The sequence below is a fragment of the Phacochoerus africanus genome, chromosome 14, assembly GCF_016906955.1.
Source record: "Phacochoerus africanus isolate WHEZ1 chromosome 14, ROS_Pafr_v1, whole genome shotgun sequence".
Lineage (NCBI taxonomy): Eukaryota > Metazoa > Chordata > Mammalia > Artiodactyla > Suidae > Phacochoerus > Phacochoerus africanus.
The window spans coordinates 47,579,550-47,594,369 of record NC_062557.1 but is presented as its reverse complement, the minus strand read 5'-3'; the positions used below and the strand labels follow the sequence as shown (position 1 = coordinate 47,594,369).

Below are 14,820 nucleotides of genomic sequence, written 5' to 3'. Positions count from 1 at the left end.
ACAGTTTCCAGAGTCCTGATAGAGATAAAGATTTGGCAGACCTAAGAAATCCAGGGGAGGAATTCCCATTGTGGCTCAGCGAGTTAAGGATGTTGTCCTTAACTGACATTGTCTCTGTGAGGCTGCTGGTTCCATCCCTGGCCTCTCTCAGTGGGTCAAGGATCCAGTGCCCTGACAAGCTGCCCCATGTGACCTGGATCTGGCGTGGTTGTGGCTGTGGCGTTGGCTGGCGGCTGCAACTCCGATTCGACCCTTAGCCTGGGAATTTCCATATACTGCAGGTGTGGCCCTAAAAAGAAAAAAAAAAAAAAAAAATTCCAGAGGGAGGAAAATACCTCAAAAATTCAGCAATTGTGGAAGAAATTGAAAAAGTTATTAAAACATTTCCATAAAAACAAACCAGACCCAGTCTTTTCCATATGAGTTAGCCAAAACTTTTAAGGAATATATTTAGCCAAAATTTTAAAAAATAAAGAAAAGGAAAAAATATCTTTCCATGAACAGGCTGTTTTTATAAATATAAACTGTTCCAAGGCAAGGGGGAACCTGGCAGCCTTTCCCACTCATTTTGCAAAGCCCGGAATAAAAACTATAGACCAGCCTCACTTGTGAATATAGATATAGAAACCCTGGGGGGGAAAGTCAGTGCTCTATTACATCCAGCAGTTTATTAAAAGGGACAATAATATATAACCAAGTAGGATTTTTTCCAGAAATGCAAGGATATTTTAATTTGGAGGATATTAAAGAAGGCTAAATACAGAAACATGGATAAATACAGAGACATGCCATATTCTTGAAAGATTGAAAACTGTAAAAATGACAGTTTCTGCACATTAACTGAATCAGTCTAATGCCATTTCTAACAAAATCACAATTGGATTTTTCTTAAAATTAACAGCGATGCTAAAGTTCATCTTGAATAAGTGTGTAAGAATAAGTTTTGGGGGTTTTTGTTTGTTTGTTTGTTTGTTTTGTCTTTTTGCCATTTCTTGGGCCGCTCCCGCGGCATATGGAGGTTCCCAGGCTAGGGGTCGAATCGGAGCTGTAGCCATCGGCCTACGCCAGAGCCACAGCAACGCGGGATCAGAGCCGCGTCTGCAACCTACACCACAGCTCACGGCAACGCCGGATCGTTAACCCACTGAGCAAGGGCAGGGACCGAACCCGCAACCTCATGGTTCCTAGTCGGACTCTTTAACCACTGAGCCACGACGGGAACTCCAGAATAAGTTTTTGTGTTTTAAAGCGGGGCTTGGTACTATCAGATTTCATATTAGCATTAAGCTACAATAATTAAAAACAGTATGGTACTGATGTGATAGCCCCCAGAAGTATCAGATTCTTTATTCTCATTAAAAAGTTAAATATTTAGGAGTTCCCGGTTGTGGCTCAGTGGTAACGAATCTAACTAGTATCCATGAGGACTCGGGTTCGATCCTTGGCATTGCTCAGTGGGTTAAGGATCCGGCATTGCCCTGAGCTGTGGTGTAGGTCGCAAAAAAGGCTCAGATCTGACTTTGCTGTGGCTGTGGTGTAGGCCAGCAGCTGTGGCTCCAATTCAACCCCTAGCCTGGGAACTTCCATGTGCTGTGAGTGTGGCCCTAAAAAGCAAAATAATAATGATGATGATAATAATAATAATAAAACTATAAAGTATCTAGAAAAAGATAAACGAACGTGTACCTAGTCTTAGGCTTGTACGAAAAGCTTTCTAAAGCCTAGGATACCAAATGTAGGTAATTAGAAGACAGCCAGATTTAACTTAAAGACCAAATTTCAAGAACACTATCATCAGTAGAGAAGATAATGTAGGTGAGGTGAAAGGGATGCCCGAAGGAATGAAATATTGGACTGACCTCCTGCTCCACTCACTCTCACCACTAACTCTCGGTATGAACTTGGTCCGCTTCCTGAACCTCTGTGGTTCCACACGCTCTCATACGGAGGGGAGGACCAGGTGAACCTCCTGGCCTCTAGGGAAGATTATTTGCAGAAGTGACCACAGCAGTTCTTTCATCTCCATATCCGCCCCTTTGCACCTTGACATCGCTTTTTCTCCCATCAGGAAGTGGGGTCTGTTTCCCGGGCCCCTGAATCTGGGCCAGCCCTGAGCCTTGCTTTCAGCAGTGGAATGCTGGAGAAGCGATGTTATGTGACTTAGGAGTGAAAGCCTGAAGAGACCTTGCACCTTCCACTGTCACCTTTTTAAAATGGTGCTGTGGCCTGCGAACAAGCCTGGACTAACCTCCCTGAGAACAAAAGACCACACACCAGATGGTTGCAACCATAGTAGCTGACAGATCCCATGAGTGAGCCCAGGCCAGACTAGCAGAAAAAAAGTTCAGCTGAGCTCAAGCAAAGTTGCTGGCACACAGCATTGTACACAAATGAAATAACTGTTGTCTTAACACTTCCCACCCCAAAAACCCCACAAACAAAAATTAAAATATGAGCAACAAAATGAGGGAAAATCTCTAGCAACTATGCAATTCTTTTTTTTTTTTTTTTTGTCCTTTTAGGGCTGCACCCATGGCATATGGAGGTTCCCAGGCTAGGGGTCCAATCAGAGCTGTAGTTGCCGGCCTCCGCCAGAGCCACAGCAACTCGGGATCCGAGCTGTGTCTGCGACCTACACCACAGCTCAGGGCAATGCTGAATCCTTAACCCACTGAGCAAGGGCAGGGACCGAACCCGCAACCTCGTGGTTCCTAGTCGGGTTCGTTAACCACTGCGCCACAACAGGAACTTCTTCCACGCGACTCTTAAAATCAATTTTAAAGAACACGCATAGTGGGAATTCCCGTTATGGCGCATCAGAAATGAAGTCAAAGTCGAGGAGTATTCAACCCCTAGCCTGGGAACCTCCATATGCCACAAGTGCAGCCCTAAAAAGCAAAGAAAAAAAAATTAAAGAACATGCATAGTGATGAAAATGTTCTAAAACTGGATTGTAATGATTGTACAACTTATGTAAATTCCCTTAAAAATCATTGAAATATGGAGTTCCCATTGTGGCTCAGCAGTAACGAGCCTGATCCCTGACTGACAGAATTATAAGTGACTTATTTTCTGTATAATTTCCAGTTTAATTTTTTCTACCCTGTATTTATTTTGTAATTAGTTTCTTTAAATAATAAAAATAGCTCAGAAATTTTCTTTTGGCACAGCAGGTTATGGATCCAGCATTGCCCCTGAAGCCACTGGGTTTGCTGCTATGAAATGGGTTCAATCCCTGGCCTGGGAAATTCCATATGCCACAGGCATGGCCCCCCAAAAAGTAATTCAAATGCTATGAGTTTGGGGGTTTTGGTTTTTTGTTTGTTTTTTGTCTTTTTAGGGCCACATCGTTGGCCTATGAAAGCTCCCAGGCTAGGGGCTGAATCAGAGCTACACCTGCCGTCCTACACCACAGCCACAGCAACTCGGGGATCTGAGCCGTGTCTGTGACCTACACTGCAGCTCATGGCAATGCCGGATCCTTAACCCACTGAGCAAGGCCAGGGATCGAACCCGCATCCTCATGAATACTAGTCAGGTTCATTACCACTGAGCCATAATGAGAACTCTTGAGTATTTTTTTTACATGAATATTTTTAAAACACTTAATACATATTGCAAAATTGCCCTCCAGGAAAGTCGTACCAATTGAACACCCACCAGCAATGTTCACTTTCATTTTTGAATTCAATCTAATTTTGTTCAGTCTGCTAAATTTCTAATCTTGTTTTATCCCTTTTTATTATTTCTTTGGGGTTGCAACACCTCCCGATTTAGTGTTCTCATTGAATTTCATTAGCAGCTGTTTCATTAGTAGCACAGAAGAAGGATTAAAGTGTTAACTTGGATAGACCTTGACAAAAACCTATGAAAATGTATGTTATTTGCATGAATCCTGTTTAATCAAAGTTCCTCAGAAACCTCTCTTGGTACTTATTTTAAGGGAGAGAACTGGCCACAGATGATATTCTTAGACCTTAGCATATGTGGCTCTACCCCAGGCAGAATGGCATATTCATGGTGTATCTGGATTCATGTTGTAACAAGGCTTAACGAGGTTCTACTCAGATTCAGATCAGTTCACTGCCCTTTGCTTTCACTTTGCAGCAACTGAGGAATTTCCCTTCACGCTGGATCTTTGATGACTTGATTTATATAAAAATCTCTTGTTTAGTAAAGCATCTACTAAAATAGGTATATTATGGAAGTATTATGAATGAATCTTTTTTCTTTACTTGAATCTCATTTAAAACATACTAACAATATTAACAAGAGGCGTTTCCATGTGGTATGGCCAAAATGAATCAGGCTGGGGTGTTCCCGTCGTGGCGCAGTGCTTAACGAATCCGACTAGGAACCATGAGGTTACAGGTTCGATCCCTGCCCTTGCTCAGTGGGTTAATGATCCGGTGTTGCCGTGAGCTGTGGTGTAGGTCGCAGATGCGGCTCAGATCCCACGTTGCTGTGGCTGTGGTGTAGGCCCATGGCTTCAGCTCCAATTCGACCCCTAGCCTGGGAATTTCCATATGCCGAGAGAGCGGCCCAAGAAAATGGCAAAAAGACAAAAAAAAAAAAAAAAGAAAGAAAGAAATGAATCAGGCTGGTATCCACGAGGATGCAGGTTCAAGCCCTGGCCTTGCTCAGTGGGTCAGGGATCCCGAGGTGCTGTGGCTGTGGTGTAGGCCGGCAACTGTAGCTCTGATTCGACCCCTAGCCTGGGAACTTCCATATGCTGCAGGTGTGGCCTTAAAAAGCAAAAAAAAAAAAAAAAAAACACCTAGCAAGATGAACTTTTGGTAAGAAGAATCAGTCCCTCTTTTTTTGTTGTTTTGTTTTATGCACAAAATGTTACATATTAAATTCAGTTGATAAGGTACCTACACACTCTCACTTTCTATGATCTCAGCTAATGGATGACTAATGCAAAATATTGAATACTTTTTTAATCAATACTTATTTTTTTAGAAATAATTAGGAGACATTCAACTCTGACATAAATACTCAGCCCCGCTCAGTTCCTGGACCTACTTCTGTTAGAGGATAATCCATAAATAATCCACGAAGCTGACATTACTCACCACATTGTGATCTTTTTTTTTTTTTTCTGAGAAAATTTTAGCAGCTGTTCCAATAGAGATTGCCAGTTATCAGTAGTTGGGAATGCAAGTCAAATTGTAATTATGCAGAGGCTGATTATTCAGACTACAAACTGTTTTCGCCCTGTGCTCCTTCCTGCTGCCTCCTTACCTTTTAGCATTTCCACTGCTCATTAGCACGAGCACCAGAAGGAAGGCATTGGACCAGGGGGGAGAGAGGAGGGGACACTAAAGTCAGTTAAGCATTCAGGAGAAGCTCTAATGAAAGATTTCCATACAGTGTGTGGAATTGTTGACTAAAATGGAGTCATTTGGATTCCCTGCAAATTATATTTACTTGTCTTATTCTTGTCCTCCGCAGCAGCAGGTAATAAAATTGTCTGCAAGGAGACAGTATTTTTCCTATAGTTAATGTTTTCCTTTCTAGAACATTTTCCCATGATGGTTCATTTTGTCTTTATTCATTTCATCTATGACTTGATGAAATTCATAATGTGATTTCATCAATCACATTATTTGGTGATTGGTATATTGAGATGCCTCGCATATACAGTGACACTGCAATTATCTGATGACTTATTAGTTTTCCAGAAAACTGAAAGTTCCCCTCTAAGTACCAGAATCTTTCACTCGTCAACTAGTTTTGTTTTGTTTGTTTGTTTTGCTTTTTAGGGCTGCACTGGTGGCACACGGAGGTTCCCAGTCTAGGGGTCTAATTGGAGCTACAACTGCCATCCTACGCCACAGCTACAGCAACACAGGATCTGAGCCGCGTCTGCGACCTACACCACAGCTCACAGCAATGCCAGATCCTTAACCCACTGAGCGAGGTCAGGGATCGAACTCGAAACCACATGGTTCCTAGTCGGATTCATATCCACCACGCCATGACGGGAACTCCCCACCAGCTTTGTTGGAAATATGATCTCCTCATGCTCATACCAAGGCTACTGACCACAGTTTAAGCCTTTCTGCAAGCCCAAGGTTATCTATACCATGCATCCTCCTGAGATTTGTACGGTTATTACAAAAACCTGTGCAAGTACTCGCTCAAGCCCAGGAATCTCTGGTTAAGTGAAATGTCAAGTTGTAGTTAACTTGAGTGGTGCTGGTGTTTTTGTTTGCCTTTAGGTTGTTGATCTCGTGTAAGTTTTCTGCCTCCTCCTCCAGTCTGTCACCATCTCCTTTGCCATCGTCAGAATACCTGTCTTTCATTGCTCTCTGTATCTGTGAGCTGAGAAGCTGACTAACCACGCCAGTTAGTGCTGTGGCTAAAATAAGAGCAGGTGGGCCTGCCGGAGACTACAGCGAATTCACATTCACTTATGAATATAAGTGCCTGAGCCTTGGTGCAGAAATCGCCTCATTACTTAGAGAACTTTTTTTTCTTCTTTTCTAATTTTCAATCATATACTTAAATTGCTGAGGGGTGGGGGTGGGGCTGCACCCACAGCATATGAAGGTTCCCAGGCTAGGGGTCGAATCAGAACTGTAGCCTCCGGCCTACACCATAGCCACAGCCACAAGCCACGTCTGCAACCTACACCACAGCTCACAGCGACGCCAGATCCTTAACCCACTGATCGGGCCAGGGATCAAACCGGCATCCTCATGGGTACTAGCCAGGTTTGTTACTGCTGAGCCACAACAGGAACTCCAAATCGCTGGTTTAATTGTGTTTCAAGGAGGAGATTGTTTGGGACATGAGACTGTCTTGAATTAGAACGGGTCTAGAAAGTTTTTTCAGTGAGAACTCCTGCTGACTGATTTCCCATCAAGTTGGGACAAACAGCAGCATGAAGAAGTGAGCCAAAGAAATACTGGTTTTTAAAAATATATGATAAGCCTGTTCCGTTTAGGATACTAAATAGGCTACTTGCTCAATTAACCAACCAAAGGCCAGTTAAACAAAAGCGCTGGGACTGTAAGTGTCTCTGGGAAGTGACCTCAGCAAGTGCTTCGGTGTCCACGTCCTCATGAACATTATGAAACTGTCTCTCTCGAAGATGCCCTGCTGATAATTCCTTTTTTATTATTTTCTATAAATTCTAATCTTTGGGTTTTTCTGTGTTATTGAGACACAGTGGTTAGGTTCCAAGATTCTGGTGGACTTTTCATGTCCTCATCCGCTGTGCTTCCTGCCGACCAGAGTTTGCTCTGACTCATGTTCCATCTGATTTGTATCCGATCCGGCTGTGGAGCTGTGACTCAGCCGGGCCTCGGGCGCGAGTGCCCAGCTCCTCTTCTGAGAAACGGAGGGGGAGGCCGAGACTAACGTCCTGACACATTTTTGCCTTTTTCCTCTCACGCTTTCAGGATCTAAAGGGAGCCTCATTACTGAGCACAGGCAGGTACGCCTTGCCACCGGCCTCTTCCCCGTCGTCAGCCTCCTGAACCATTCCTGCAGCCCCAACGCCAGCGTGTCCTTCATCAGCACCATCGCCACCGTGCGGGCATCACAGCCCATTCGGAAGGGGCAAGAGGTTCTCCACTGCTATGGTGAGCCCTCCGTCCTCACCCCTGTGCCTTCTTCTCCAGCACGAAAGGCCGGGAGGGACGTCACCTGAGCAAGCCCCTGGGCAGGTGCCCTCACCTGTCCAGTGTCTGTTTCCTGGCAGAGGCAGGACCTACTTGGGAGGGTGAGGGGATAGAGGCCTCCTCACTAGGCCTCGTCTAAATGACCGTGCCTCTCACTGCTCAGTTCCCATAAACGTCCTATTCTCAAAATGGGCCAGGAGCAGCCTCTTGGCTTCTTTTTCTCCCTGTCCCCACAGCATGGAAGCCTGTTTCTAGATCTACTTCCACAAATGTTTGAGTTAAAGATAACCTGTCACATGATAAATAATTGACCAGGCCCTCCACTAAGCTGAAGTTTTTGTTTCTGCTTTTCTTTTCTTTTTTTTTTTTGTCTTTTTGCCTTTTCTAGGGCCACTCCCGCTGCTTATGGAGGTTCCCAGGCTAGGGGTCCAATCGGAGCTGTAGCCATGGGCCTACACCAGAGCCACAGCAACTCGGTATTAGAGCCTCGTCTGCGACCTACACCACAGCTCATGGCAATGCCAGATCGTTAACCCACTGAGCAAGGCCAGGGATCGAACCTACAACCTCGTGGTTCCTAGTCAGATTTGTTAACCACTGCACCATAACGGAAACTCCTTGTTTCTGCTTTTCTTTTCTGGACATCCCTTGGCATATGGAGTTCCCTGGCCAGAGATCAGGTCTTGGAGTTCCCCGGCCGGGAAGAAGATCTGAGTCACAGTTTCAGCAAAGCCAGATCCTTGAACCCACTGTGCCAGGCCAGCATCGAACCTGCGTCCTGATGCTGCGGAGACGCCACCCATCCCATTGTGCCACAGTGGGAACTCCTAAGCTGAAGTTTTTTAAGCAGCACTTGATGCTCTCTTGCTTTAGATATTGGCCAACCGTGGTCTCTCTGCAGGGCCTCACGAGAGTAGGATGGGTGTTGCTGAGAGGCACCAGAAGCTGAGGTCTCAGTATTTCTTTGACTGCAACTGCCCGCCTTGTGAACGAGAGAAGCAGAGACCCTCGGCGTTGGGACCGAGGAGGGAAGCCTTCTGCTGTCACCGTTGCAGAGCTCTCCTGCAGGTGAATCTCTCCCTCCCTTCCCTGCTCTTTGCTTTCCCTGGAGGTCAGTTATCCAGCCTGAGGGCCTTGAATCTTCAGCAGGAAGCCACTGGGACTCAGAGGTGCCGAGAGCAGCACTCTCTCTTGCCTTTCGCCCACCTTCCCCACACGTGGATTACCCGCCTGCAGGAACCCAGGGAAAGGTTGGACTTAGTGATCTTTCTCTTGCACAGAGCAGAAAATCCCACCCACACTCGTCTTGAGGTGGGGGGAGTCTGGGGATTTATTTGCTCATGTAAATCACTAAAAGATCCCAGGATGGGAGCATTGCCAATGCAGCATGATCCAGGACGCAATTTTTCTTCCTGCCTCCCTCAGCTCCCTTTTCTCTCTTAGCGCAAACTGAGACAGACTTCCCTCTTGTGGTGGCCAGCTGGCTGCCTGCAGCCGCAGCCGCAGCCCCTCCCCGTTCAGAGGGTAGAAACATACGCTCCTCTAAAGAGGCCTGGACAAAATCTTCTTGTATTACATCAACCCAGTATCTGTGGCTGGAGGAAAATCAGAGTCACTGAGTCTCCCTCCAGCCGTGTGGGCCAGAGGGAGGGGCCGGATGGGAGCCACACGCTTCCCCCTCAGCTCCCAGGCACTGCCTTCAGCAGGGAGGGAAAGGACCCTCAGGAGAGATCAGGCTGCTGTCGCCAAATGAGGCCACAGAGTCTGGCATCTGAAAAATAGCAAACTGTTTTCCACTTAGGGGAACCGTACGTGGAACGTAGAGCTGGTTGTGTTGGAAAGCTCAAGTCACAAGCCCAAGGTCACATATGGGGAAGCTTCACCCTGTACCTTCCTGTTGGTTTGTTTGTGACCTTTTCATAAAACTAGAAGTGGGTGTGTCATCCAAAGACCCAGCCCCGAAGAGAAATAAGAGGGGGGCTCTCAGATGGAAAGGGCCAGCTGACGGAAGCGGTGGTTCTTTTAGGCATCAGGGAGTTAGTGGAAGACTAGCAGGTCGTCTCTGACTGACATCCTTGATCTTTGTACCAGCTTAATTTGCTGCATTAGAATTGCTGCCATCAAAACCAAATTCAGGCCACGCTTGGTGGGTGCATTACTGCAGGAGTCTCTTTCCCCGATAGGGCCAGACGCTCTGGAGCCATCTTTTTTTTTTTGTCTTTTGTCTTTTTTGTTGTTGTTGTTGTTGCTATTTCTTGGGCCGCTCCCGCGGCATATGGAGGTTCCCAGGCTAGGGGTTGAATCAGAGCTGTAGCCACCGGCCTACGCCAGAGCCACAGCAACGCGGGATCCGAGCCGCGTCTGCAACCTACCCCACAGCTCACAGCAACGCCAGATCGTTAACCCACGGAGCAAGGGCAGGGACCGAACCCGCAACTTCATGGTTCCTAGTCGGATTCGTTAACCACTGCGCCACGACGGGAACTCCTGGAGCCATCTTATAATGTAAGCACACGCGGTGTCACATTCTGACTCTGGCACAGGAATAAAGACAAAACTGACTTCCACAGGGAGATGATGTTCTGAGCTGTGGCAGCACATCTTGTCCGGCATCGGTCCATAGGCATCACCTAGACTCTCGGCTGCAAGACCTTCAGCAGCAGGTGGGGCTGGCCCGGAAGCTTCTCCAAAACTGTAAACCAGGTGAGACTGGCTCCCTGCCTTGGACCTCCAGCCCCCTCCCTTTCATTCATTCTGAGATCACCTTGAACTCGAGGATACTCCTGGACAATTTGAATTTAATTATCCCCAGGCCAGCCACAAGATGGCTATGTAGGCCCTTCCCAGCTCCGTTTGCCTGGTGTCCTTGAAAAAGGGCCAGCTGACTGAAGCTGTTGTTCTCTGAGGCATCGGAGAATTAGTTAAAGACTAACAGGTAGTTTCTGACATCCTTGATCTTTGTGTGTATCCAGAAGTTCAGTGTCATTTATTTTGGTTCCAGGGCCTCATGAACTAATTTCCCGGAGGGACTGTTCTGCCCTCGGCAGAGGCTCATCTCTCTTCTGAAGCGCAGTGGGGTGTATGCCCAGTGGGTCTCAGTTTCCTGCTCTTTCCAGAAAGGGGGTCGTGGCCCTCATTACCCTGAAAAACTCGGCCCTAGAGCTTGACGTTGTCGGAAGTTATTTACCCCGCTTTATGAAAGTTGCCCTTCAGCTTAGATTTCTGAGTCAAGAGAAATAATGACCATAAAAGGGACCTATTCATTCCACTTCAGACAACCAGCACGTTTTTCTATTGAAAGAGAAAACTTAAGAGAACAGCTTTATTGGAGCAAACGTCATAAGTTGATCACAACCCAAGGAGACAGTGTGGGGTTTCCACAGTCGGCCCAGCCCGTAGCAAATTTAAGTCTGATTTCTAAGACAGGGTTTGTGTCTTAATGAGGCTGCTTTCCTTTGAATTGATAGAACGAGCCATTCAGCTGTTGTTGGGGTGCCAACACGATGCTGAGAGCTTCCTGTCAGCAGAACACAGTGTGGTGGGAGAAATCGCGGATGACCTGGCCCAGGCCTATGCTGCCTTAGGTATGGCGTGTGTCTTCACCTTCCGCCCCCCAGGAACGAGCCCACCTTGTGTGTCTGGTCATGACCTTGGCCTTGTCTGGTTGGTCCTCTCTTAGTCTTTCAACCGAGACTGCTCTTCACTTCCATTTTGCTCACCGTATCCTGGAAGTGTTCATCCACGGTTGACCATGGTACTTCTTCTGAAACTAGATTTTCCCTTCTCTGCAGGGGACTGGAAGAAGTCAGCGAGCCATCTACAGAAGAGTCTCCGGGTAGTTGAGGTTCGCCACGGGCCATCCAGTGTTGAGATGGGCCATGAGCTCTTCAAACTGGCCCAAATCTTCTTCAATGGGTGAGTCTTTGTGTTGCTTCCCCAGCACTTCACCAGGCCACATGCTGTTCTCATAGCAGGCTCTTCTGAGTATCCCTTTTTCCCTATGGTGCTGTTAAGCAAGTCGAAATGGCCGTATTTTCCCTTTAGGAGGGATCCCTTCTTTCTGTTCTGCTGACAAACTTGGAGCTTTAGAACTGCCTCCCGAGAGACCTGGGGAAGCTCTTAGCTCTGAGGGGAGTTTCTGGGGAGAACTTGTCCAGCAGCCCGGCCCCCCCCATCACCTCAGTTCTTTTCAGTTCTGCACACTCACTCACACCTCCCTCCCTTGGCGCTCTGCCCAGTCTCAGCACCCTCAACTCCAGGGCCTCGTCCTTCTCCCTGGTCCTCTTTCTTCTAAAGCAGTTGTAATCAACCAGGAGTCCTTTTGCTCCCCAGGGGACATCTGGCGATGGCCGGAGACATTTTTGATTGTCACAACTCAGGGTAGGTGCCAGAGATGCTGCTAAACATCCTGCAATGCACGAGCCAGTGCCTCCCTTCCCCCCAGCTAAGAATTCTCCAGCCCCAGATATCAATAGTGTCAAGGTCAAAAAACCCTGCTTTAGAAGTTCCCGTCGTGGCTCAATGGTAACGAATCTGACTAGTAACCACAAGGACACAGGTTTGATCCCTGGCCTCACTCAGTGGGTTAAGGATCCGGCGTTGCCATGAGCTGTGGTGTAGGTTGTAGACGAGGCGCTGATGTGCTGTGGCTGTGGTGTAGGCCAGTGACTACAGCTCCGCTTGGACCTCTAGCTTGGGAACCTCCATATGCCATAGGTGTGCCCCTAAAAAAAAGGAAAGAAAAGAAAAACCCTAAACCCTGCTTTAAAGGTTGAAAGGAAAGAACGGTAGGGTTGGTGAGTTGATGGCACATCCTCTTTTGTAACTGGGATCATCAGGAGACCCTCATGCCAGGCTTTCTAGATGGAATACGTCCGGCCTTGACGAAGCTGCCATTGGTGTGATAAAGTGTTTGAAGCTCCATCCTAGGGTTCTGAGTGGTGCATGGAGCTGATACCCAAGACATAGAGGCAGTCCGTGTGGTCAGGGGAGAGAACGGGGCTGCCGAGCGAGGCCACAGGCGGACTTGGTGAGTCTGAGATGAGGACTCTTGAGTGAACCTTGGGGTAAATACCAGATGAGTCTTGAGAGCTGTTTGTTTCTCAGTATCCTGGCATCTTTATACTTTTTTTTTCATAACGTTTCTTCTCCAACTCTGCCTTGCAGTGTGTTTGTGTCTCATGTGCCTTTCTAGATCGTAAGATCCTTGAAGACAAAAGCGATCTACTTTGTGTTCTTCGCAGGGTGTGAATAGGCCCTCAATTCATGTTTGCCTGATTGAATGCGTGGATTCACTCCTCTTACCTCCTTTGGTTCAGGTTGGCAATCCCCGAAGCTCTGAACACAATCCAAAGGGCAGAAAAGGTTCTGTTGGTGCACTGTGGCCCTTGGAATGATGAGATCCAGGAGCTCCAAGAGATGAAATCCTGTTTAATGGACTTGCTGCCCATCCCCATGGGACCCAGTGAATAGGATCCCGAGGGGACCTTGACCCACGGGAAAGGACCACATGTGGGATGAGTTAAAGAGGGTCTGTTGCTGCTGAGCCGTTGCCAGGAAATAGAGGACTGGCCCCGCAGTCACGTGCCCAGTGCACGAGGGGAGGGGAGGACCGGAGAAGTGTTGCCGTTGGAGCGATGCTCACCTGTGCCGATGAATGTTTCTTGAAATAGTTAACTGCCCGCCAGTAAAAACTCCCAGTTCCCAGAAAAGACTTCAAACGGGTATCTGGAGAGCCTAAGCCCTTTAAAAGCATTTTAGCTGATCTGCAGGCATCTGGATGTTAGCCTGGGGTGTTGGCTGGATGCCACCTCACTAAATGATGGTAGTTTGCTTCCCTGGGACATTCCTACGGTTTCTCATAGTAATGAAATGTTTGTACCACGCCAGTGGGAACTCAGACTCTGAGTAGTTGTTCTCTAATTGAAAAATAATTATAAAGCAAGGCATGAGCACGGCTCCTTACCTCTGGAGACACAGGTTCATTTACGGTGTCTCTAGCTTCCTCAAATCCTCTGTTAAAACCGGCGGAGTATAAATTGTGAACAGAGAAATAAATACGGGGCCATTGCATTGTCAGCAATTTCTTCCTAGGACGGCAATGCTAAATTTGTTTGCTACCAGTCTCCCAGTCCTTATTATTTGGCTTTCCTTCTATACCTTCAGCAGACTCACTGACCAAACACTAATAAAGTCAAGGTTGTGGTGAGAACGTTATCACGCATCCTTCCTGAGTTCTGTTTATTAGCAAGCCCGAAAAGAGATTGCTTTTTTTCTTCCCGACCTCCCCAAGCAGACGAAAGAAATACAGATTGCATAAGTACTGAGAAGGGGGGCCAAAAAAAAAAAAAAGATAACTTCAGGAGATGCCGAGGGTATGGGCACTGCTGCTGTGGTTTTGATGTTAAGTGACAAAAAGTAGGAATGGTAGCCGTTGTCTACCTGGAAGTAGAGTCATAGTCTAGACCCCATCCCGGTCAGAAAGCTGGGAGATTCTGGGTCTGAACCCTGGTTGCCCTCTCACCACGGGGGCCCAAGTCGTTCAGATGAGATAGTGGGGAAAAATATCGGATCCACACTGCTTTGAGAGCTCGCCACCCTAGCCATGCCCGAGAAGTGCCCGGTGGTTGCCGCGGCATGACAATCAGGAACCGAACAGCCCGGAAGCCGCCTGGCAGTAGCCTTTCAGGAAGCTGCGTGTTTAGAACACGGTTCGCACTCAAACATTTGAATGAAGGGCAGGCGGAAGCTCATTTATGCTTTTCTACTAACTCCCTGTGGCAAGGGCAGTGGCCAGCGAGATGTTTTGGCAGAGCTAAGTCAAGAAGAAGAATTCAGTCCCATGGCCAGTTCCGTAGTTATCCTGTTCCAAACACTTGGCATGTTTTATGTTCCTGAAAAAGACTCCGTTGTTCTTTGTAAAATAGCCCCACATCCTTAAGAAGATTATAGGTAATTTTACGTGTCAGTCCTCATTTTATGGGAACTTGAGAGCTTTGTTTAAATGCCCTATGGTGTCCCATCGTGGCTCAGTAGTAACGAACCTGATTAGTATCCACAAGGACTTGGGTTCGTTCCCTGGCCTCGCTCAGTGGGTTAAGGATCTGGCATTGCCATGGGCTGTGGTGTAGGTCACAGATGTGGCTCAGATCCTGGGGTTGCTGTGGTGCAGGCCGGCGGCTGTAGC

At 47.3% G+C, this 14,820-nt stretch overlaps 1 protein-coding gene across 9 annotated transcripts in view; it reads left to right on the top strand.

Annotated features, from left to right (window-relative positions):
- SMYD4 (SET and MYND domain containing 4) overlaps positions 1 to 14,820 on the top strand; it is a 72,339-nt gene that overhangs the window by 33,918 nt on the left and 23,601 nt on the right. For 7 of the 9 annotated variants that reach the window (XR_007132003.1, XR_007132004.1, XR_007132002.1 and 4 more), the window contains exons 6-10: positions 7,413 to 7,595; positions 8,536 to 8,702; positions 10,205 to 10,337; positions 11,102 to 11,218; positions 11,426 to 11,549. Coding sequence is in view for 3 of the 9 variants with exons in the window: in XM_047759097.1 (XP_047615053.1) it covers positions 7,413 to 7,595; positions 8,536 to 8,702; positions 10,205 to 10,337; positions 11,102 to 11,218; positions 11,426 to 11,549 (724 nt within the window). In the remaining 6 variants the exon portion in view is untranslated. Of the gene's footprint in view, positions 1 to 7,412; positions 7,596 to 8,535; positions 8,703 to 10,204; positions 10,338 to 11,101; positions 11,219 to 11,425; positions 11,550 to 12,952; positions 13,851 to 14,820 lie in introns of those variants that run through there. The other 2 variants (XM_047759095.1, XM_047759096.1) reach the window with 1 other exon arrangement.